This window comes from Lycorma delicatula, chromosome 11, assembly GCF_047948215.1.
Source record: "Lycorma delicatula isolate Av1 chromosome 11, ASM4794821v1, whole genome shotgun sequence".
Taxonomy (NCBI): domain Eukaryota; kingdom Metazoa; phylum Arthropoda; class Insecta; order Hemiptera; family Fulgoridae; genus Lycorma; species Lycorma delicatula.
The window spans coordinates 47,743,850-47,770,412 of record NC_134465.1 but is presented as its reverse complement, the minus strand read 5'-3'; the positions used below and the strand labels follow the sequence as shown (position 1 = coordinate 47,770,412).

Sequence of the window (26,563 nt, the reverse complement as noted above, 5' to 3'; positions counted from 1 at the left end):
ACTAACATATCTGGGGTATTGACAACCTGCACATTTTCCTTGAATCTCCCCTCATAAAAAATAGGCATATGGTGTGCAGTTTCAACTGTTCATATATTACTTCAGAGGATGAGTATGATATGTATGAGTGTAAATGAAGTGTAGTCTTGTACAGTCGCAGTTCGACCGTTACTGAGATGTGTGGTTAATTGAAACTAAATCACCAAAGAACACCGGTATCCATGATTTAGTATTCAAATCCATATAAAAGTAATTACCTTTACTAGGACTTGAACACTGGAACTCAACTTCTAAATCATCTGATTTGGGAAAATGCGTTAATCATATTTAAAATATATTTCCATATATTTTCCATAACTCCATATATTTGAAGAAGATTAAATAATCACCACTAGACCAACCCGGTGGATTACCACAAAATTACCTAATAATTCAAAGCCTTCCTGCAAGAAATGAGTGTGACTATTGGTTGCAACAGAAAATCACCACCTGCCATACAGGTCACTCTACCATGGAGATGCTAAATTATCTTTTCAGTGGAAGAGTCATTTCAAAATGTTTGTGGTCACCAAGATTCTATGATCTCACTAGTCCAGACTTTTCTTGGGGTTACTTAAAAGAAACTGTTTATAGAAGCAATCCGCACACCTTGCAGGAATTGAAGACAAACATTACCAATGCCATCCAGGAAATAGACAGGGTACAGCTACCAAGAGCGACTAGGAACATGGTCAAATGTGTTGACAAGTGGATGGACACATTTTCAATACCTTCTGTAAATTATTATATAATGGTTTTCCAATAAATTATTATTTATAGACTAAACTAAGTGATGGGACCTCTTTTAAGTTGAAAACACTAATGAGATGATCAGGCATTTCATTATTTATCACCTTCAGTATCTTTGAGGTATTTTTTACACCTGTTACTATGGTTTGTCATACATTTGTATTTCTTCTAAATGATTTTTTGCATTGAAATTATATTTATTTCTATGCATTATATTTATATTTCTATGCATATTTATATTATATTTATTAACGTACTGCAATGGCTATTTCTCTTTTTTATCGTACGGGTACACGGAAACGTAGATATTACCTTATTTGTTCTATAAACATTGGTTAATAACAATTTTTTCAAAAGATTGCAAGTTAGGTTATGTGGAATTGCCTGAGCCGTAAGGTAAAAATCAAACAAACAGTTTTAAATTTTCGTTTAAATTACTTACAATTTTAAGTGTACTTATTTTTAGATTACACAGAGTTTTTAGGTTATACTTTTTCTTTGCATGTCAGCTATGCTCCACAGATAGCTGACATTTAAAGAAAAAAAAAAATAATAAAACGAATATATAATCATTTTGAACGTAATTTAATCATCATATCATAGCAATACTATGAGTATTAAACATTTTATAAATGTACAATTTCGTTTAAAATACAATTTTAAGTGTACCTATTTTTAGGTTAGTCAGAGTTTTTAGGTTATACTTTTTCTTTGCATGTCAGCTATGTCGCACAGATAGCTGACATTCAAAGAAAATAAAATAATAAAACGAATATGTAATCATTTTGAACTTAATTTAATCATCATATCAGAGCAATACTATGAGTATTAAAGATTTTATAAATGTACAACCAGCGTTGATCGTTAAATATGGATTGAACCCAAACAAAGAAGTAATCAAAATACAGTACGAATTGATTTTTAAGCAGGATGTAAGAGCAACCATTGTTAGACCATAGTAAATAATAAACTATATTCTTATTTTTTTTTATTCTTAAAAAAATAAAAGTGGTTTACATGAATTTATTTCTATCAAATTAGTATTTAAAAATGTACCTATAGAAAAAAAAAACCTTAACGAAATATTTGTTACGAACCACATTAATGAAAAAATATTGAATTTTATATATTATGATGCTTGTGCTTTTCTGCGTCATCATATGAATTTAAAATTTAAAAAATAAGTAGAAACAAGTCAAAACCAATTGTCTGGCTACTCATTTCCCAACAGTGCAATATTACTGTTAAGAAACTCCATATATTTGAAGAAGATTTAAAAAATACATATTTTTTAATAGCATAGTTTAACTGCTATTTTATATAGATAACACTTAGAAATTTCCTGTTTTGTTTCTAAAGATTTTATTTCAGGAATGCATTTTTTCCACTCAATTTTTGTTTTGAAAAAAGTATTAAGGTTCTATTTAGTTTACAGTTTTAATTAACAACGAGATTGGAACATTGAAGATATCGCAAAAGGGAAAAAACTTTGTAAGAAAAATGTCAAGCAAGTTGTTAGTTTTCACTAATAATAATCGATTATAATATTAATTAAGTATAAATTATTTTTATAGCGTTTAGATTTATTACAAAAATGTTTATCCTATATTTTTGCTCGTTATAGCTTTAGAACATAAATAACTATAAGTATTTTAAATATGCTAACTATTTCCATTATAAATCGGTTAGATAAAAATAAATTATACATAATTGCAATTACACAGACAAATATTGAGTATCAACTATTAACAATCATTCGAGTTTTAATTGTTAACCTACTAAATCATTTTGAATGGAATTAAGTTAGATTGCTACTTTTAAGTACATGTAGAGTGCAGGTCTTACTAAATACTGGGGGTGTACACTAAAATATAATCATAGAGTAATGTCATTTTAACATAGAAAGTGAACGAAAATACAAGAGGTTATTTCTAAAGTAAAGACAGTAAAAGAAAAAAAAAACAGTAAAATAAAGCACTGTAAAAAAATCTATTCTCAAAACTTTATAAATATATTTTATTTCTCTTAAACCGCATACCTTATTCTATTTCTCTATATAATCGCCACATGAACTAAGACATTTATCGTTGCGATACACCAGCTTCAATATGCCCTTATCGTATTCTTCTGTCGACAGTTTCCCATCCAAATGTTCTCAGTAAATCATGTGTTGGACCCCGCAACATTTGGACGTGCATTATCGAACCGCAGGACGACGCCGTCGGTCAGCCGCCCACGTCGCCGATTTAGAATGGCGGGCCGTAACTTACGTAGTTTCGTAGTAGGCTTTTGCATTCATAGTCGTTCCAAGTAGCATGAAATCAATAAGCAGTATGCCAAAAGACTGTGGCCATCAGTTTATATTCAAATAGCTGTGGCTTGACCTTTTTTGGTGTGGTTGGTGATTGAGGATGACGCCATTCACTTGAGTGCCGTTTTCTTTCTGGCGTGTAATACGAAATCCATGTTTAATCGCCGGTAACAGTAGTATAGAGATGAGAAGTCTGGGACAACCTTGACCTTTGACCCCGGGTTCAAGGCCGAGGTCAATGACCGCCATCTTGGATGACGTCACCAATATGGCGGTGGTCGGCCATTTTGGATTGTGACGTCAGTGGCGGGGAAAAAATAGTTAGGTTTAAAGTCCAAGGTATAGTCCAAAGTACAGGGCCGGTCTCGTGCGATGGGTGGGGGCGGCTGCGCCGGAATATAAGCCAGGGCTTCTGCCATCGTCGTCGCCGACACACCCGCTAGCGCGCCGTTAACGCGGCCGACGGTGCTGACGACATCCTCGTCGCTGTCGTCAGCACACCCGCTAACGCAGCCGTCGGCGCTGACGTCATCGTCGTTAATAAACTAACACATTTTAAAGCAATAGTGTGTGGTTGGTTTAATTCGGACAATAATAATTATGGTTCCTAAATAAAATTTGTCTGTTTAATTCCTGCAATAAATAACTGTATACGTAATTCTAAAATGTCCAAAAATGTATTTAATGTTAATATTTAGAGTAGCTATGCATTTTAAATGATATTGTGTTTGTTTAATTCCAGCAATAATTATATATGTAGTTGTACAATATATATGTACGATTTAAAACAATATGTGTCCAAAAACGTGATAGTTATATACATTTGTAGAATTAATACTTTGATACAGTTATACGTTAATACCTTTCTGCAGACTAAATGTTCCCCATAATTGAAAAAACTCTCTCAGTTGGAGCAGATGTCCCAGGCAAAAACATCGCAAACTCAACCATTTCAGAAATATTGCAAAACATGAAATATCAGTATTTTGAAACAACTTCCACTTCTTTTCAATAGTATCTGGTACTTTTTTAGAATTTGAACTATATAACCTACCCTTTGGTTTTGAATTACCTGGCTCAACAATGTACGTTCATCAAATAGGTCATCAATATTTATAGAATCTTTATAATTTCACTAAATTTTGCACTCTCGTCTAAATCAGAACAGGCAATTTTGGTTCGTAAATTTATCCACTGAAACTTACTAACTTTGACAAAAGTTAGTAAGGTTCTCCACAACTGTAAGTATTGAATATTATAATTTTAAAAATTGTCTACACTTGAGAAGAATTTTTGTTCCTGAACATCATTATTTTCTTTTAGTGTATAGCAATTCTTGGTAGAAGATTGTATAAATTTGAGGGATTTTCTTTCCTGAAGTTGACAAATTAATTCAGAATATGTCTGAAATGTTTCTGTTGCTGTTATAGAATTAGCTTCCAGCTTCAGAACTACATTATTAAATAACTGTACAATACCATATAAAAATTTCAAAAACATTTCACTTTCTAGGTTTAAAAAAAATCAAATAATAATTTTGGGCATTTGTCACAAGATAAAAGGTATTTTTGAGTAAAGTTAACAAAAGAAAAAACACACAGCTAGTATTTGCCAAAAGAAATTGGACTTTAATGAAAACAAATTAATATATGTTATAATTATCATAACCTTAAAACTACTTAATATATCAGCTGAAATCAGCGTCTGAACAATGATAGTTAAATGAAAAAATACATGAATATTCGCTTCTAAATACAGATTTTGACCATATACATTTTTGACGAAGCCTGAAAGAGAACATGAAACGCCTTAATTTTAATTATAACTTTAGAAAAATATAACATCAAGAAACATAGTATGTCTGAAAAACTATTGCATTGCTGACAAATGCTGTAATATTGAAAAATTAGGAACGAACAAATGTCATTAACTTAGAAAAATCAATTACAGTAAATCTTAATTGGCACTGGCCTTTCCTGATTTATGAACCACAAACTTAACATTAAATAATGTAAAAATGTAATTCTAGTTTGACGTAGAAAAGGACACAATAATATTACCGTACAAAAGAGTTAATTACAATATAATCACACTGAACTTAATTGAGCACATGAAATAGGTTGCAGCTGAACAATGACAGCCTTCTGTAAGTAACCTGTCGTGACTGTACTAAAGTGAAATTGAAACTTAAACGGCATAGGTATGATGAACTGAATGTTCCACAAATTTGAATGATAACATAGTGGTTTAACGTAATAAGTAATGAAAAACTGAACTTGCCTGTAGCACACAAATATTAACCAGAGATGAACTCGTAACAGCCAGTAGAGATGAATGCCTATGTAATCCTGGGCGTAGTCCGCACGGTGTATCAGGAATACAGAGGTGTGTTGTGGTTTGGTGGTGGCATGATGCGTAGAATCTCAGATGTGTAGTGATGAGTTTGAGATTCTGCTTGAGTGAGGAATGTTACCACAAAGTTTGCAGGAGAGTATTGCCCTAGGCGACTGCACTGGTGAGATGTTGGATTTACTCTGCCGAAAAGATGGCGAAAGAAAACGGGGGTAACCAGATCCAGGTAGTGGACAGGAGAGTGTGTGTATGTATTAGTAAGGGGACGAAAAAATAACGGGTGTATGAAAAGGGTAATCAGAAATAACTCGATAGAAGAATGGACGCGGTCGCTAAGGATGACGGTGGGAGGGTCGAACACAAGAACAATAATAGAAACAGGTGGACTTTACAGACCCAGAAATACGAAACAAAGTGAGATTTAAACATTCCTTGTAACAAAACAACGGGACCCATCCTAGCTTGGAATTCGTAGAAAATAACGGAAAACTTTATGCCAGAATGGCGTAAACAGGTATGATTTTAGGCCATCAGAAATGGAAACAATTCTTTCTATTGTAGATAACAAACTAAGGAACCTTGTGCTACTGTGAGATAATACTTTTTTGTAATCAGTTTCCACAAATTCATAGAACTCTTTAAGTTTCGTTCTCTTACTATATATATGTGAAAATATTTATAACAATAACTTCTATGTCCAGGAGTAGAGAATCACATTCTGTTTGAACTGAATTGTGTACAATGTAGGCTGAACAACCAATTCCTAAAATAGTTCTGTCTAAATCACTTTGAACTTTTCTGAACACATTTTCATTTCCCTTTCTTTTCGGACCACCAGAATTACTGTTAGTGTTATCAGCAGTATAACCAACTTTTCTTCAAGTTGTTTTTTTTTCACATACTGCAAAAGATACCGAGTTAAAATTTGATAGTTTCACCTGACACTTCATCAAAATTTAAAAGTTTAACTTGAATTCCCTCCTCCATTCTGAAATATCTTACAACAATTGGAACAAGTTTTACTTCACTTCTGTCTCAGCTATCCATCATTAATGTTTTTCAAAGAATTACATTATAAAATATAAATGGCGAAATAATATTAACAATAATTGCCTTGGTTTTGGTTCTAGTAGATGAAACTTTTGTGTCATATAACTTTTTAACCAGTTTAGATGTGTAGTTTGATGTTTTGAAACTGAGCTCATGTCTAGCAGTGTGGTATGAAAATGTAGCTTCTTTAGCAGCACACTCCAGATCAATGTTATTCCTATCTTTGGCTTTAAAAGAATCTCTTATGTTTGTTGAAGCAGTAGCATCAGTACTCCAACGTTTAGCTGTTTTCATGTGGTCTTATATCACCCTTTCCTTTATGTACAACAGAAAATTGCCCAGTACATAGTGTGCAATAAACATGTTAACGTCATTACACAATTTCAAAAATTTGTATTCCCGTTGCAGGTTAACATTAAACACACATTTTCTTTTGCCCATTGCTAAACGATGAGACAAAAAACGAATAGAGATAAAGTGATTAAAAACGTGTAGACAAGTTACCAAACAGACGAAAACAACATAAACACATTACCCTTGACTGTGTTGCCAAATGACTAAGTAAAAAATTGTGACGAGACCGGTAACCACGCATCCGTCAAAATCGAGGTCAGCTGAGAGATGCATGGCTGTAAGAGAATATTTAAAATCGCGATGTCGAACATATAGGTCTAAAATTAAAAAAATCCTTGCCAGTCATTAAATTGCCCGGACATTTTTGCAACCCCGGACAGCACTAAAAAACTAGGACTGTCCGGGCTAATCCCGGACGTATGGTAAGTCTACTCATAAATTAGTGTTATTTAAGCAATTCATCAACAGATTAATATTGTTTTTGGAAAAGTAAATCTTTACGATTGGTGGAATCTTTTAATGGTTCGGAAAGTGATAAAAAATTACAAAGCATAATTATTACGCTGATGACACGCTTAGCATTTTATGCAGTTCAAAGCAAAATAATACTGTTATAAAATGTAGTAATGTTGTTATGGATAATTAATAACGATAACATCATTTGTAATGCTTCACACCATTATTCAGTTCAATGAAAGAAAGGATTTCAGTCTGTATAATGATATCACTTCATACGGTACGGTAGTTTTATAGTTCATTTTTATTCCGTGTTATTTTCATTAATTTTAATTTATCCTGTGTTTTTGTTCCAAATTAGTGATTCTGTCGTGAAACATAAACTAGGAAACCGCTTAAATAATTCCGAAAAAAAAATAAACAGCAACCTACGTATAACCTTTAAACAAGATAACCAACCCTAAACTGCAGTCAGAGACATTGCTCGGAAAACAAGTAGTGCAATAGGTGTAAGTGAAAGAACAATTTTCAATATAAAAACACAAAATTTATGGTAAATATGTTAGCCTTAAAATATTCGAAAGCGCGTGAAAACGATTCAAAAGTTGGACAATTTTACAAAAACTGCTATCAGAAAAAAGTTTATTCGTTTTATTCACCTTCCTAACTTGAACTAAATATTAAATGCCGTGAATACAGATTCTAACTGCCGAATTTTTCTACAAGTACATTACATCGTGTTTAAAAATCAATGAATTTTCGGTTCATGTCCAGAAAAAACAATTCTTTATTAAATGAACACAAAATATTACTTTATGGCTTAGGGAAAATTTAAGACAGATTAAACGATTTCGTGAAGAGGGTGAAACAATTTATTATTTCTGAAACTTGCGTTAATGCAAGACATGTACGGAAAAAGGTACGGGTGGATAAATAAATAAAGAACGCATAATAGGCTTTTATAAAAGATTTGTAGTTGGGTGAAACTGGGGTGAAAACTCTCTGGCTGGAAAAGTAAACGATTAATAATAACGTACGTAGGAAGTAAAAATGGATTTTTGAACGGCAATTTATGGGTATTTCAATCCAAATCTTCCCAATAGTATCATGATGAATTGAATGGTGATAATTTTCTGTAGTGGTTTAAAGAAATGTCGAAATTGTTGCTGAATGATCCGTCGTAGTAATGGATAATGCGCCGTACTATTGCCTGAAAACTGAAAAAATTCCAAACGCTTCGTCCCTAAAATAGGAAATTTCCTATGATTAAAACCGTGACACTGAAGACATGTTAAAAGTAGAAAATTTAATTATAGTAAAATCAGTTAAACAAAAATATATTCATTAATTAGATGAAATCAGAAAATCAAAAAATTGTGTCGTGTTGCATTTTCTTCCATACAATTGTAATTTAACCTGATATAATTGATATATGGGCTCAGTCAAAGCCTATATTAGGAGTAATTACACAACATTTAAGTTGTAATGTAAAAGTTTATTGGTAGGTGTTAGAGTAGATGCAAATTTTTGGAAAAAAATGTTTTCAACATGCAATTAAAGAAGAAGAAAAGCATGTGAAGTATACAGTTTGTGTGAAGATATTGTGATAAATTTGGGAAACGATGATAATAGTTCTACAGATAGCAGTTTATCGGCAATTGAAGAAAAGAGATCCAAAAGTCACGCACATCAAAGTAATAAAAAATAATAAGACATTAAGTAATATTTAAAGATTTATTTATTTTCACAACATAAACTCAAAATGACTGCCTCGTACAGTTATGCTTGTACGAACCTGTTTTACCATGTTTGAGGCCACTTTGTGGAGTACGTGTATACTGATGTTAATCTCCGTTGTTATGTTCATATTTAGTTCTTCTAGTGTGTGTGGGGCTTGTTTTTATAAACCTTTTCTTTAAGATAACTCCACAGGAAGAATCTGTGGGACGCCAGATCAAGTGAACCAAAAAAACTCGCGCAAAAAATACACGATTTCATTAGATGTGGCACTGTGCAGCTGGACCAACAATCACGTTCAACATTTTCAGAAAGCGCAATAAACTGTGTAAAGATGTCTTTGTACACAACACGCTTCCATGTAGTTTGAAAGAAAATGGGGCTCACTATTCGACGACGTGATACGGTCCACATATTCCCTTTTTCTGAGAGTGTAAGGGGGTTTCATGTAACATATGTGGATTTTCAGGCGACCAAATTCTAGTGCTCTGACTGTTCACGTAGCCACTACGGTGAAACCACGCCTCATCAATAAAGAAAACACGGTAAAGCTCTGCAATTCCATGGCTGCCAACAAATGACCGAAACCTATACAGTATATTACGCGCTGTTTTTATCCGGCCCCTTCAATTACTGAACACTGCGAACATGATATGCACGAAAGTGTTACCGCTTCATCGCACTTCCATATGAGATGTGAGAGTGCGTTGATAGTCTGTCTCCTCAAGCTTTTTGAAGAGAAACGGTGGCATCACATTAATTACAGTCGGTTTGTCAAAATGGCCGGTCTTCCGGTTCTCTTCTTGTCAGCAACTCTCGCATAATTAAAAAACGATTAGCCGTTGGATCTTGAAATTGTGTATTTAGGACTATTGTAGCATCTAGTTGTGCACCTCCCTTTTGATTGCAATCGACTTAATCAAAAGTGTCCTAAAAAGCCCAATGCAAAAAATGTGGTTTTTGGGCTTTTTCTTAACTGCAGTAATAAGCTCTCATTGAGAGCTTTTCAACGATGTAACCCGTAAGTGGTACTTATTTCCATTAGTTCCAGAGTTAAAGCCAAATAAAATCCAATTTATGGAATATTTGGATCTTACAAGGGAAGGCAGAGCAGTTCAAATCAGACGTCATCATCTTTTTTTTAAATTTATATCTTTTCACTTTTTTTAAATTTAAATATACTGATTTATTAATAATTATTAACCCGCGATTGTAAACATTTTTTTTCAATAAATGATAATTCAATAATAACAATAAAAAAATAATATGAAAAAAATCAGAAGTTATTAACGAAATAAAATTTGATGGACTTTTAAAAATTTGTACACATAATTTAATAGGCATTATTACATATATATAATAGATTTGGGAAACATCTAATTATTTAATATTAATTGAAAATTATAATTTAGAGTTGTATTATTTTTGATTTTCTACTTTAATTTCTGTTTAATTTTATTTTAATTATTCCGGCATTTCTGTGTAATTTTATCTACATTAAAATTAACTACAGACTGGCTGAAATATAGACCCTCACAAGAACAACATATAAATTGAGGCATACATCTTCGATCTTTGATAAATTGCAAAAAATTCTTATCTTTTAGTTCATTACTCCTCTGATATTGCTGGACAATATTCACCCTAAGTCGGAGTTGATAATCATTTCGTTTATTTGTTTTTTGTTGCCGATCATTTAATCGCTCTTTGGTTTGATATAGTTATTCTGATCTTAATTTGTGTTCATGTTCTCTAGTTTTCAAATTTTTTCTCTCTTTATATTCATCATCCTCTCTTAATCTTTTTATTCTTTCCTTGGTCTTAACATTTTTTCCTCTTTATATTTATCATTTTCTCTTAATCTTTTTATTCTTTCTTTGGTTTTAACATTTTCTTCCTTTTTATGTTCATCAACTTCTCTTAATCTTTTTATTCTTTCTTCACTTTTAATATTTTCTTCCACCTCATATTCATCTTCTTCTTGTTTTTTTGAGATATATTTCTTCAAGTTATCTTTCTTTTTCCTGTATGACTGTTTCTTTTTCATTCTTGATTATTTACCAAATAATCCAATAATAAAAACTGAACATTTTACACTGTAAAGTCGAAATAACATTTGTAACCAGTATACAGGAATTCACTAAACGGAATAGTTTAATTATTATTAACTTTTATTTATACAACACACCAGAAATATGAAACTTTTGTTAATCAGCAATTCACAAAGATACAAATAATACTGAACTAGTAATACGAGTAATAAAGGGACTTTTACTCTGTCCTAATATTTCATGTAAGATTGTTTAATTAATAATTATATAAATATTTGATGTTAATAAAAACTAATATTTCAGCATTTATGTAACTGTCCACTTTATTAAAGAATTGGAGGATCGTATCTCTCTTTCTAATGAAATAAGTTTAAATGAAGTGCAGCAAAAAATGTAATTTTGTAATTTAATAGGCATACAAGGAAGTCATGTGATGTCCACATCACACTTTTGTGTTACAATTAAAGAGAAGTGTTTTTCTTGGATGCACAAAATTACCATTACTCTTGTTATCTTTAGGTTTGCTGCGTGATTTAGCAAGACAAATTAATCTTACAGTACAGAGATCTTAATTATAGTTTATAGCTGATAAGTATGTGTTGTTTGTGCAACACAAAATGAGTTAAAATATTTTTACTGTGTACATAAATACAAAGTAAAGTTCACACTGCAAAAAATATTACTTATTGTTCTGCAAATATATTTCAGTTCTGAAAGTGTGTTTTTTTATTATTACGAATCTTATTAAAAATTTCTATTAAATGCTCTGTTTTAAATAAGATTATTTTTTTAGTAAATCAATTTTTTTTAAACTATATTTTACATGTAAGTATAAGGCTGAAGTAAGTTTGTTATAATATTTATTGTAAATGTGTAGAAATATTAACAGATAATTAATGCTATGTAGGAATGTGTTCATTTGTTTCTTTCTTTTTCATATTAAATGATAAGATAGCAACTGACGTATTTTTATAACAAAAAATAAATTATACTTTACATTGTTATTAACTAACTACATTTATTGATGTAATAAAAATATTCAAGTAGAACAGTAAGAAAATGGAAATTGTAAATGTTATTATAAAAATTCTTGAAAACTCTTTGTCAAGGGATGTGAAAATTAATATTTCAAGTATAGAATACTTAAAAAAATGTAATGTCAATGAAAGAGTTGTTCTTTCAATTACTTTAGATTTATTTAAAACAACTGAAAATATTATGAAAACTCTTAAACTTATTGCAAAACATTTACCTAAAGAGAGTGATAATCCAAATATTAAGGTAAGCAATAATTTAGTAAATAAATAACCTTTTTTACTCTGATTAGTATTTAATAATACATTATATACATATATATACTTGTGTAGATCATGATATTATAAATATAAAAACATAAATAAATTATATGTTAAAAAACAGGTGAAATAATAGTCCATATTAATTTAACCACCTGGTTAGTCTAGTGGTTAAACTGGTCATTTCAGAATCAGTTGATTTTTGAAGTTGAGAGTTCTAAGGTTCAAGTCCTTGTAAAGGCTTTTATATGGATTTGAATATTAGACTATAGATACTGGTTTTCTTTGATGGTTGGCTTCCAATTAAACAAACATCTCAGTTGTGGTTGGCCTGAGTCTGTTCAAGACTACACATTTACCAGTATATTTACGACTACGTGCCAGCGCACAGATGCCATGGCATCTCTGCAGAGTACTGTTGACATCATGTTGCTGTGCTGTTATTATAATAGTAATATTCTATACTATTATTATAGTAATATAGTATATTCTACTATTATTTTATAATATAAACTTTTATAATGAAAACTAGACAAAATCTTAATATCTAAAAATGTTTTTTTTTATAAAATTTGGTTGTGTTGTTACAAAAGTTTATATTTTTAAATAATTCTCATTACCAACCATTATGGGAAAAACAAAATGAATATTCTATTATTTTAAATTTCATTATATGGAGAACTAACACTAACATTAGTGGAGTACAAAACATAACATCAGTTATGGTTATAAACATGTGAATTAGAGACAATCATTCCACCGTTTGGTTTAGGAATTCTGTAATTTGATATCTTTTGATTTATTCTTATGTTTCTGATATCATTTTACTACTTCATTTTGTTGTTTACATTACTGTACTCCAGATTTAGAAATTTTGAATTGTGTTCTTATATATCAGTAGTTCTTTTATAAGTTTTTTTTAAATTTGCGCAACAGTTACATTGTCGTAACTAATATACAATGCAGAATTTTCTTACTCATAGTTTGCAGGTGATAATAACCCATCCACCTTTAAAAGGTGAATGTATTTCAAATGACGAATATAATATCAAATACTAGAAATATTCTGATACAGAAATCTGTTAAATATATGAGATGTAAAAAAATAGTAACTTTAATTATTATTTTTCAGAGATCATTTAATAAAGAACTGTTTATGTACAGTACTGGAATTCCTGAATATATTAAAATACAAAACCAACAAATCATTGATGGAAATCTAATTCCTAATATATTTTCTGAATATTATGGTGGTGTTGAAGAGGATTCAATTTTTCTTTTAAAAGATTTAACTTCTGATGGTTTTGTATTAGCAGATTTATTGTAAGTATAATTGTTTAAAATGAAATAATTATTGATATTTAAATACAAAGTCTGAATGTTAAATTTCAGGACTTAGTGAGTATAAATAGTGTGAGAATAAAAGGGTGTTTAAGTAATTTTGCTGGGGTACAATATGGAGGCCCACAAGGATCTGTATTGGGAGCCATACTATTCATAATTTATGTAAATAGTCTCTGTTCGGCCCTGCTTAAAGGTAATGTATATGCATTTGCAGATGATACTGCCTTGTGTTATGTCCGCAAAACCTGGATAGAAGTGGCTGAGGACATGCAATCAGATTTGGACGCACTGCGGTTATGCTTTTCCAATCATTATATGATCTTGAGCGTTGAAAAAACGTTGTATATCAACTTCTGATTAAAGGGGAAAATAAAATTGCCACTTACAATAAAATATAAATGTAAAAAAGTGTGATAAATAAATCCGACTGTTTAGAATGTAGTAAGATCGAACAACGTGATATTTGTAAATACTTGGGCATTGTGTTAGATAGTGATCTAACCTGGAAGAATCATATTGCGCTAGTAAAGCAAAAACTATTAAGCTATCTTAGGATATTTTATTTTTTAAACAAACTATCCCCAAAAGTAACCATGAGAAAACTTTATTTTGCTATTGTGCATAGTCGACTAGACTACGGCATCGGCTGTTGGGGAGGAACTTATGTTACAAATTTAGATTCCATAATCAAAATCCAAAAAAGATTCGTTAGAATGATAAGTAAAAAAAGAACTACGGATCATTCTTTGCCAATATTTAGGGAATTGTCTATATTACCGCTACATTATTTATATGTTTATAAAGTAATGAAAATTTTCTTCATCAGAAGTGATCATAGAGATAGTATGATAACCGAGTACGAACTTAGAACTAAAAGGAATGTATATGTCCCCAGAGCAAATAAAACGAGTTATATGAAGTTCTTTTCAAGTAGTGCTCCTAGATTGTGTAACATACTTCCTAATCATATAAAGACAAGTAGGAACCTAAACACTTTCTTAAAGCTACTAAGACGATGGCTAATTAATATTGATGACGCTGAAAGTATGTTCCATGTAATTACATGATTTATGATTACATATATAATTAATTATAATACTTTATTCTATTTGTCTTAACATAGTAATAGATTTTTTACATATATAACTTAATGGGTAGCACTGGATGAAAGGTTTATTAGTATACATGAATATTTGATGACGATTGATCTTCTCTATACTTAACTGCAGAAAAGATAAGTTTCCACAAGAGTAAATCATGAATTGAACCAAAACTAATTCTCCTATATAAGATAAAACTGTTTACTTTTGTCCCCGTTCTCTAACCAAAAAGATTAATAGAAAAGGGATGGTGCTACAAAACGGGCAGGACCCTTGTGGACACCTAATCTTTCATCTTTTACAAAACTCACTTACGATTGTAAATCATATAAAATTTAAGTTAAATAATAAATATTAAATTGTATTATAAAACAATATTAAATTAAGTATGATTAAGTTAAATAATATTACAATTAGAATTAGGATTATTCCATTAATTATTAATTTTGTAAAAGTGAAAGAAATAAAAGAATTTGAATTTGAATAATAGTTGTATAAATTTAATGCAAAATTGATGGAACTATTTTAATATATGACTAATGCCAAAGATTAGGATTAGAATTAATTAATCAGTTCTAATATATATTTGCATAAGATATGTAGCCTACTAGTTTAATTGAACAACTCGCGGCAAGATTATCATTTATAAACTTATAAATGGAACATCTCTTAAATTTCTTAGTGAACTTAAGAAATATTTAATTGAATGTATTCAGATTTTTAAAGAAGGTAATAATCCCTGTTACCTTCTTTATATGATAAATCGTCATCCCGACGATTTATCATTGAAAAAATTTTGTGAGGACTGAAAAAAGATGTTTAAAAATGTTGAGAAAATCAATGAAACCATTGAAGCGACCATCACCTGGACATTAATATGATAAATATAGCCAAGCAGATAGTGAGAATAATTTTACATAATCTAAGTATGTCAAAATGTGTGCGTAAGTGAGAAGTCTTCAGAAAAGAATGCATAAGTCTTCACAGGGAAATACAAGCAAAGGCTGAAGGATGTCATCCTGAAACCAATTGGACATAGCCAGGTTAACTTAAAAACGTATATGTGTTATATAGGTTATTTTAAAATGGGTTATAATGTATATGTGTAATTTTAAAGATATATCTGGTGAGGTTTTCAAATATTTGATTCATAATCCAATTTATATATTATGGAAAACTCAAGAATCATTGTGTATGAAAAAAGTCTGATAAAGAAGTCAAAATTCAAGGACATTGTCATAGTTTTCTTAAATATCAAACATATCATCATACGATTGATTGTATGGAAACCTTAAACAATCGAGCAACATATCAATTCCAGATGTAATCTATCCAGAAAAGTAAAAGAGGACAAAATGTGTTAAACATTGAAAACTGGCTTTTCAACCACTTACATGTTCTACCTTGCCTGTCAAACAAATTTTGGTAGTAAACACATTATAGTTTTTTCATCAGATCTAGTACCCTGCAAATTTTTTTATTTATAAAAATCAATTGAGAATTTCCAAGATTGTTTTCTACAGTGGATTGAAGGACATGTCACAACATATTAAAATTGAAAGTAAATTAAAGGGTATGAATGTTAAAATTACAAACGTTTATTCTTACATATTTTCTACGTAATAGGACTGGGTAAAGACCCAGAACTTTATAATCTAAATAAATAAAAAAAATTGATAATATAAATTAAATTGGTTCTCTGAAATAAGGTGGGTTACTTACCACTACAGAACTGAACTGACTTAGGAAAGAAATTAAGTTAGGTTCATACATGTTATGCTTATACATCCATATTTAATAGTAATGATCTTTGTGTAATCTTTCAGCCATCATCTTGAATTTTACTCAAGATTTTTCATTATCGACTGAAGCATTATTATTAAGGTCAGGAGGCTAGAAGTAGTAGAAGTGGTTGTTATATAGATGGAACAGTCTGCTATGTTATGCATTTCCTATTCATGTTATAGATAGATGTATTGAACAAACTAGATATTCATTCTTCGATCATAGATACAAAGAATACGCAATCAGGCAGCATATTCAATTACATAATTACCTTTTGAAAAATGTTTTGTAAAAACAGAGCGTACAAACTGAAGGGACAACATAAAAACAAGATCTTAACAAACATGAAAAACGTGACATTTACGAACTGGGTAAATTTGACAAAAATAGTATATTAAATGAATAAGCACAATATAGATAAAATATAATACCCAATTATAACTTAATAGGGTTTCCTAACATTTTTAATACTTCCACCATTAACAATAAAGTAACTAACAAAAAACCAGAATCTGCTCTGAAGATCATAATAATTAGCTAAGAATGGTCTTTGGTCAACATGCAACCTCAATTTATTCAGTTACACTAATTTCACAGATATGGAGGTAATATAACAAAACTTAAAACTTATAACCGACACTAAAAATAAACCATTGAAACATGCCCGATTACAGAATCATACAGCAGCAAGGGACACTGTCCTGGCTCTGCGATTCAAAGGGAGAATTGTGATACTCCTGCCACTTTTGCGTTCCGTTCCATGGAGATAATGTGGGAGATTTCAAGATTGCTTGTACCCAACAGTTTTTAGTGGAGGGAATATTTTCTATAAGCTGTTTTTCTAAACATCTATGATATTTTCAAAATATCCACTGAATAAAAAAGTTGTAATTTGCTATCCATATTCCAGTTTCAACCTGATTTTCGACTCTATCAAACAAGGGAGCTTTACGGTACCTATATCGTACTTTTAGTGAACTATAAATTTTTTTAATATTCAATTTTTTTTACAATACTGCACCAAACTGGACTAACTTAAAGAAGTTAATAATCACTCCAATAAATAAACTTTTTTACCCATATTGGGACTCATAATTAAAATGTGATTTTTTTTTAATTTAAATTTTCAACATTGAAAATCCAACTGTATCTAGAATGGGAAAATTAAAATAAAGTGATTTCCATGGAATCCGACTTATGATTTAAAAAAAAATTATAATTTTGGATACATCATCTGTTTTTTCAAGTTTATTATTACTAGTATTAAAAATGTTACATGAAATAGCTGTGGAACAACGGATTCATATGGGATTCAAAGGTTTTAATAAAAAGTTTTATTTTTTAGCATTTTAGTCTAAATGCAGTATAATTTTCATGATATAAATGTCATTTGATCTAGTGGGTCAACTGAGATACAAGGCTTTTTTCTAAGATTTTTTTTGTTAGTTATACTATTAATATTGTACAGTTTTTAAGGTAAAAACACTTAGTGGGTCAAAATAAACCAATTTTTTTTATTGAACATCTTAATCTTTTTCACAATTGTACATTAATATTGCATCATTTTGTCATTAATACTTAAAAACACCATGGAGTATTTTAAATAAATATCTATTAAGGGCAAAGCCAGGAAAATTACACAACTCTTTGCCAAATTTTTTTTCTAATTTTTGGTTACAACCCAGCATCTATTGGCTTAGAATATCCATTAGGTTGTATTTGACCATGAATCATTCCTGTCGGTCATTTGACATATTAGCACTGATTAAAGTAGAGAAAAAGAGTAATTTTTATAAACATTTTTTTAAAATACTCATATCCTCCTTTAAACAAAGTTTTCAAATTTATACATTTCTTGTCTAAACAAATCTATCTATAAATTATGATTTGAGAAATCTGATTATCAATATGTATGAATTAAGAAGATTTAAAATATACTATCTAATATTAGAATCTTGTAGCAACATTGCTTTTACTATAGAATACATAGTAATAATACAATTTTATAAAGGGAACGTTGAATATTTATTTTTATTTAACAATTTTTTTTAATGGGAATTTTTTTTGTCTTCAATCATTTGACTGGTTTGATGCAGCTCTCCAAGATTCCCTATCTAGTTCTAGTCGTTTCATTTCGGTATATCTCCTACATTCTACATCCATAAACAATTTGTTTTACATATTCGAAACGTTGCCTGCCTGCACAATTTTTTCCTTCTCCAATATTAAAGCGAATATTCCAGAATGTCTTAATATACAGCGTATAAGTCTGTTTCTTCTTTTAATTATATTTTTCCAAATGCTTCTTTCTTCATCGATTTGCCGTAACACCTCTTCATTTGTCACTTTATCCTCCCATCTGATTTTTAACATTCTCCTATAGCACCACATTTCAAAAGCTTCTAATCTTTTCTTCTCAGATACTCCAATTGTCCAAGTTTCACTTCCATATAAAGCGACGCTCAAACATATACTTTCAAAAATCTTTTCCTGACATTTAAATTAATTTTTGATATAAACAAATTATATTTCTGACTGAAGGCTCGTTTCGCCTGTGCTATTCAGCATTTTATATCGCTCCTGCTTCGTCTATCTTTAGTAATTCTACTTCCCAAATAACAAAATTCTTCTACATCCATAATCTTTTCTCCTCCTATTTTCACATTCAGTGGTCCATCTTTGTTATTTCTACTACATTTCATTACTTTTGTTTTGTTCTGTTTATTTTCATGCGATAGTTCTTGCGTAGGACTTCATCCATGCCATTCATTGTTTCTTCTAAATCCTTTTTACTCTCAGCTAGAATTACTATATCGTAAACAACTTTATCTTTATCTTTTACCTTGTACTGTTACTCTGAATCTAAATTGTTCTTTAACATCATTTGCTAGTCCCATGTAAAGATTAAAAAGTAATGGGAATTAATTTTCAAGAAATTACTCTTCATTGCAAAATCAGCTGATTTTCAAAGTCAAAGAGTTCTAAGGTTTGAGTCTTTGCAAAGGCAGCCGCTTTGATATGAATTTGAATGCTAGAATGTGGATACCAGTATTTTTTGGTGGTTGGGTTTCAATTAACCACATGTCCAGTAATGGTTGACCTTTTCTTTCTTTTTTTGTTTAGCCTTCAGAACCACTGTAATGTATTACTTCAGAAGATGAATGAGGATAATACATATTAATGATGTACATGTATTAATAATACGTATACGTGCAAATGATGTATACTTTTGTTCACTAATAGGTTGACCATCCCTGAGATGTGTGGTTAATTGAAACCCAACCACAAAAAAACACCAGTATCCATGATCTAGTATTCAAATCCGTATAAAAGTAACTACCTTTACTAGGATTTGAACCTTAGAACTGTCGACTTTTAAATCAGCTGATTTGCGATGATGAGTTCACTGCTAGACCAACCCGGTGGGTTGGAGTGGTTGATCTGAGTCTAAGCCTACATATTTACCAGCACATTTACACTTACACTGCACTACATCTGCAGTACATCAGACCAATAGTAATTGCTAATCTATACACACACATACACACATCCAGAACCGGCAGTAGCTGGAAAAGTGGTAAGGAAGAACAAAAAGTCTTTCAGAGTTCCAATCTGATTGACTATTATTTTTATGTGTACAATAAAAATCTAATTAATTTCTTCTTCTAAACTCCTTTAAAAAACCTATCAGGAGAAATTAAATCTTAAATCTGCATTTAGAAAAGAGGATAATTTTAAATTCTGTTGATACATCAATTTTTAATTCTTCTTTAAAATTACAGGATAATTATTTCGTCTTTATAAAACAGGATTGAGAAAAAATAGAAAAATATATAAAATTTATAAAACTTGACAGGAAAAATCATGAGAACATGTTTCTGGTAGTTATTGTTATTTCTCGGGAAACAAAAATAAATAATTATGGTAGGAAAAAAGCTTTCCTTTTACGATTAGATATGAAAATTTTTATATTAGTTAAATATTACCACTTCAAAACTTTTCTCAATAGAAGATACCACTGAAAATCCTAAAAATATTTTTGCAATTGAGAAAAACTACATACACAGATGCTGTAAACTTTTTCATTCTAAAAGAATATAAACAATCAAATTTTTTTTTCAGTTTTCAGCTTTAAACCCTTTATAATAAAAAAAAACCTGCAGCATATTATGTATAATTTTTTTAAATTATTTAAATTAGTATCAATTTTACTTTATTGATTATTAATATTCATAATAACCAAGTTGAAAAATAAAACATTGCTCAATGACTAAGGGATGTCTCTTTCCTTGATAGGATTGCATTGTTTCCAGCAAAAAGAAATACTATTACTCTTTTATTTCATTGCATCTGTTCATTTTCTTTTCTAATGGATGTGACATCTGACTTACAAGAGGCTCTAATCAAAATTCTTTTTTTGAGAGTATGATACTTAATTTATAGCCAGACTTTGCAGTGAAAAGCGTGAAGGTGTAACTTGTAGGGTTGAAAATCACCTGAATTTCAGTGGTCTAAAACACTGATGTAAAACAGTATACTGTGGAAAGAAAAGAAGGCGGCCACTATTCATCACCTTTCTTTGTAATCTTGAATAAAATATTTTTTATTTATGAGAATGGATATTTCATTTTTGAGAGAAACTTCTCTAAAATGCAAGATGTATATCTTACATATATATAAAATATAAACCACCAAAACACAGTAAATAAAAATAAATTATACAAGTTAAACTTACCATATTAATTTCCAATAATCGATTTTTGGGGGATCCAACATCTTCAGTTGGTATTGAATTCTATAACTACATTAAAACATATTCATTTTATAATTTGCCAAAATGGTTTACTGTTTCAAAAATTTTGACAATGATTAACTGCTGTCCAGTACTAGACAGAAGAATTTATATATATGTTCATAGTAAGTTTCAAAATGTTTAATTTTATTAACATAGTGGTCACAATATGTTAATGAATTGTTTGCTTTTAAAAAAAATATATATAAATATATATGTATGTATATATAATTTTATCATATTATTAATGATCGTGAAACATTCATGTGAAGGATCATAACAGGAGATGAAAGCCGGGTTTACGTCTACAACACAGAGACAAAAGTTCAATCAATACAATCGATCGGCAAAAAGCACGTCAGTCTCAATCCAGTGTAAAAGCGATGCTCTCTGTTTTTTTACAATTTTAATAGACTTGTGCATTTTGAATTCTTGCCTCAAGATGAATCAGTGAACTGTGCATACTATCAAGTCATTTTACAATGATTTCATGAAAAAAATCTGTAAAAAGAGACCGGAGTTGTGGTGAGACAACTCATGATTCCTTCACCATGACAATGTGCCCGCCCACTCAGCTTTGTCAATTCCTCAGTTTTGTGTCACAATTCAGATGACTGCCCTCCCTCAGCCACCCTACTCTCTAGACCTGGCTCCTTGTGACTTTTTCTCATTTTCAAAATTAAAATCAGTGATGAGAAGACTATTGATGACATTAAACCAAATTTGTTATGGACCTTAAATGCCATTTCAAATGAAGTTATCCAGGACTGCTTCATGAAGTGGAAACACAGCTGGGGAAAAGTGTGTGAGTAGAGGAGGGGAGTACATTGAATGGGACAAGGACCAACAATCTGAAAAAATTAATAATAAAGATTAAAAAAATAATGTTCGGTGTTTTCTGAACAGATCTCGCATAACATAAGAATGCACAATTCAGAAGACAGTATTCAGTAGCTGGGAAACATTTAAAATTTGGCATGATTTAATGGATCAAATGTTAAAGGAACAGTTTAATCTTGAGCATAGTTCAATTAGTTTGACTTTTTTAATTTATTAACTTCTCTCAGAATTTGTCAGGACTGCTTATGGATACTAAAGAGGGATTAGGTTTAATATGATTGTCCGAAACTCACAAGTATGTTGTTTTTGTTTCTATAGTTGGGGATCCAAAGTGAAATCACATTGATACCCTTATGCGACACACTTAATGTGTATTTCTGTTGTTCCTTTCTTACGGCAATGAATAATTCAGGCTTGCATGTAGTTATGGTCTGAGAGTTTTCTATTTATAACTAGTCTATATGTTCTGAAAAGAGAAAGACCTCCCCCTACAATGTAGGAGTCTTTTCCTCATGACTATATTTAGATATTTTTATTAATAATAATACTATTAATATAAAATCTTAAACAGAATTTCAGTCGGATAATATGGTAGTAAAATATAATATTGTAAGCTCAGCACCCAATGTAGAGTAAGTATAATCAGCATAACAATTTAAGACTTTTTTGAATATTTAAAAAAAAGTAATTTTACATTATATCAATCTCTTTTTTTACTTCTATCAGTTAATATGTTGTTTTTTATTGTTATATTTGGGGTTTATCTATCTATTTATATGTATATTTAAAATATCTATTGCTTATGCCAACGCGTAAAGTTGTTTTTATTCCAATGAATTCAAGGTTATGGTCGAGTCTTGTAGTTTACAGGCATGGTAATTTTATTTTGCATTTTTGTAAGGCTTATCTACGTGTATTTTTAAATAGGTTGTTTGGGCTTGTTTTCGATATCAATTTCTCTCAGTCTCCAGTTTGACTTACTGATTGCATCATCATATTGGTGACAACGTATTTCATATCTCGCATTACTTATTGCTGTTTAGTCTTAATATGTTTATTAATCTTAAGTGTTTTTTATTCTCAACCAATTTCAATATTGTCATAGTTCCTAGAAGTCTATTTCTCTTTGTCTGCCCTGATGTCATTTCTTCAACTTGCGTATTCAGAATTTATTTTATCAATCTTACGTAATTCTTTAGTGGTCTGCTTGCTTGTAAATTATTTTTGTTATGTCTTCTATTCCACACGTTTCCTCTAATCGTTCTCATACTAACACTTAGACACTACTCTTGTTGTCAACACACACACACACTCTCTCTTTTGCCCATTGCTTTGTTCGCTTCCCCTACCTCTCACCACGCCAGCTTTGGTCATTCTAGTCCTGACTTTCACGCTGTGAGGATCCTGGTCCTCCAGACTTGGAGGACCAGGCTTCGATGTTCTCTCTCTCTCTCGTATAGTGTTATTACTTTTGTTCTCTTCATACTCTTATAAATGTTGTATTTCTCTGTCGAAATTTTCTCTAGTTCTACTCGCCAGTGTTTCGTGATTTCATCAATCTCTATGTTTTTGTTTTGCCTCGTTTCTTTGTTCACTATATTACGTCTCTGTGGAATGTATTTCAATCACTACATACTACCAATTCTATCGACGCCGAATCTTCTCGAGCTGCTGATTACATTTACATCGATGCAGAATCTATCCAAACTCGTTGCTACATTTTTGAGACGCCACGTCCTGCTCAACCTCTAAACCACGTCTCACCCCTACATTCCTGATACACCACTGCGGACTACGCCCAGGATTACTGTATGTATTCATTCACGAGTTCGTCTCTTGCTAATATTTGTGTGCTACAGGCAAGTTCAATTTTCATTATCTATTAAACAGTTATTACATCATTAAAATTTGTGGAACATTCAGTTCATCGTACCTTATGCATTTCACTTTCAAGTTTAGTTTAAAAACCATTTATTCACGACAGGTGGCTTATATAAGGTTGTGTCATCATTCAGCTTTTCAATTTGTTGTTATTGTAATTAACTCTATCATTTAATCTTGTAACTTGTTAATCGCCGAGATTAATTCTTTTCTACTCATGAACTGTATTCATAATACTTCTCTTAAATTAACCTAAAGCAAATTACTACTGATGTGCAGTTATGTTTTAGGACTTCTTTGTAATTTTTATATTTTCAAGAAAGCTTACTAGTAAAGGAACTCTATTTATATGTTTATTTATTTCAATTTGATTATTGTAATTAACTCTTTTTGTACTAGAATATTATTGTGGCCTTTTTTCTACACTAAACTAGAACTACATGTTTGAATTATTTAATGCTAAGTTTGTTGTTCATAAATCAGGAAAGGCCAGTGCCAATTAAGATTTACTGTAATTTATTTTTCTAAGTTAATGACATCTGTTCATTGCTAATTTTCATATAACATTATATGTTAGTAGTGCAACTGTTTTCCAGTTCCACTTTTCTATTGATGTTATGTTTTAAGTATCTAATTTGAAAATAAGGTGTTTTATGTTCTCTTGTTTTCAGGCTTTGTTACATTGTGTATTTAAAAAATGTATATTCATGTATTTGCTCATTTAATATCATTGTTCATATGTTGATTCAGCTGATATTTATTAAGTATCATTAAGTTATGTTAATTTCATAATTTATTTAATTTAATTGAAGGTTATGATTTAAATTAAGTTCATTTGTTTTCTTTCTAATTAAAGTCCAATTTCTTTTGGCAAATACGAGCTGTGTGTTCTTTTATTTTTGTTAACTTTACCCAACATCTATTACAAAAACTGTGCAATTAAATTTTTTACAGAGTTGATTTTGATATGGATCATACAAAACTAGTAATTGATAAACTTTCATATTTTCATGCTGCTGGAATTGCGATAAAAGAAAAACATAAACAACATTTTAATGATTCTTTTAAAGATTTAATTACACCGATATATCGTAACAGTGATTATCCAGAAAGAAGAAAAGAAAGTAATATACTATTTAAAGAAAAATTAAAAAGAATATTACTTCAAAATGATAAACTGAGTAAGTACAATGACAAAGTTAATAAATTAATAGAAAAAATTGATGAAATTATTATACCACAACCAAAAGAACCCTTTTCAACAATTATACATAATGATTTATGGGCAAATAATGTATTTTACAAACATAATAAAAGTGAACTTGAGAATAAAGTGATTCCAACTGAAGTAAAATTTATTGATTTTGAGTATTGTACATACGGTTCACCTTTACGAGATTTGTCACATTTTATATTTACATCAACATTACCAGATGTACAAGCAGATTTTTATAATCTCTCAATTACTTATTATAATAATTTGATGAAATATTTGAAATTATTAAATTGTAATTATACAGAATTTACAAGAGAAAAATTTGATGAAGAGTTAAAATGTTTTGGATGGACTAAATTAAAACATACTTTATTATTAATATTATCTGAAGAAAAATATAAAGACAATATCACTGAAAAAATGCACAATATTTTTATATGTTTTGAGAGTAATGGATGGTTATAATTCTACAGATAGATAAATAATATTCTTTATACATATATATATATATAAATCACAATAAGAATGAATAATGTGATACTCTATGGATAAAAATCTGATTTGGACACCACAGAACTTCTTTGTATGCCTATTAAATTTCATGTACACATTTGTTTAAATGAAAAATACATAAAATTTTATTTCATTAATAACTTGTGTTATTTTTTATTTTTTTATTGTTATTATTAAATTATTATTTATTGTAAATTTTTTTTCACAATCGGAGGTTAATTATTAATAAATCAATATATTTAAATTAAAAACAAAGATGAAGGTGGACTGGAAACTATGTGCCTTCTCCTTGTAAGAACCAAATATTTCATTAATTAAAATTTTATTTGGCTATAACTCTGGAATCTATGAAAATAAGTACCACTTATTATACGTTGTTGAAAGCTCTCAATGAGGGCTTATTAAGAAAAAGTTCAAAATCCACATTTTTTTGGATTTTCAGCTTTTTTGGACACTTTTGGTTCAGTCAGTTACAATCAAAAGGAAAGGTGCACAACTAGATGTTACAACAGTCCTAAATCCAAAATTTCAACATCCTATGGCTAATTGTTTTTAAGTTACGTGAGATATATATGCATATACATACATACAGACATGACACCGAAACTAGTCAAAATGGTTATTTCTGTTGAAATCTGAAAACCGAAATTTTTTCGCAATCAGAACACATCCTTTAATTCGTACAGTGAAGTAAAAA

The 26,563-nt window shown here is 30.1% G+C and overlaps 1 protein-coding gene across 2 annotated transcripts; it reads left to right on the top strand.

The window, feature by feature from the left end:
• The first annotated feature begins 1,077 nt into the window (after window positions 1-1,077).
• LOC142332277 (uncharacterized) lies at window positions 1,078-25,972 on the top strand. 2 transcript variants are annotated; one of them, XM_075378609.1, is made up of 3 exons: window positions 1,078-1,185; window positions 13,528-13,718; window positions 25,092-25,972. In XM_075378609.1, exons 1-3 carry the CDS (start codon window positions 1,162-1,164, stop codon window positions 25,816-25,818), a joined length of 942 nt encoding a protein of 313 aa, XP_075234724.1. In that variant the 5' UTR covers window positions 1,078-1,161; the 3' UTR covers window positions 25,819-25,972. The 2 variants fall into 2 exon arrangements, with proteins under 2 accessions (XP_075234724.1, XP_075234723.1); XM_075378608.1 differs by lacking the exon at window positions 1,078-1,185 and adding an exon at window positions 12,124-12,381.
• Window positions 25,973-26,563: the final 591 nt, after the last annotated feature.

Excerpts from the sequence above, each read along its gene's own strand:
- LOC142332277 (XM_075378608.1), top strand. The coding sequence starts at position 12,160 with ATGGAAATTGTAAATGTTATTATAAAAATTCTTGAAAACTCTTTGTCA. Across the intron at positions 12,382-13,527 it reads GTGATAATCCAAATATTAAG|AGATCATTTAATAAAGAACT; the intron begins GTAAGCAATAAT and ends ATTATTTTTCAG. Across the intron at positions 13,719-25,091 it reads TTTGTATTAGCAGATTTATT|AGTTGATTTTGATATGGATC; the intron begins GTAAGTATAATT and ends AATTTTTTACAG.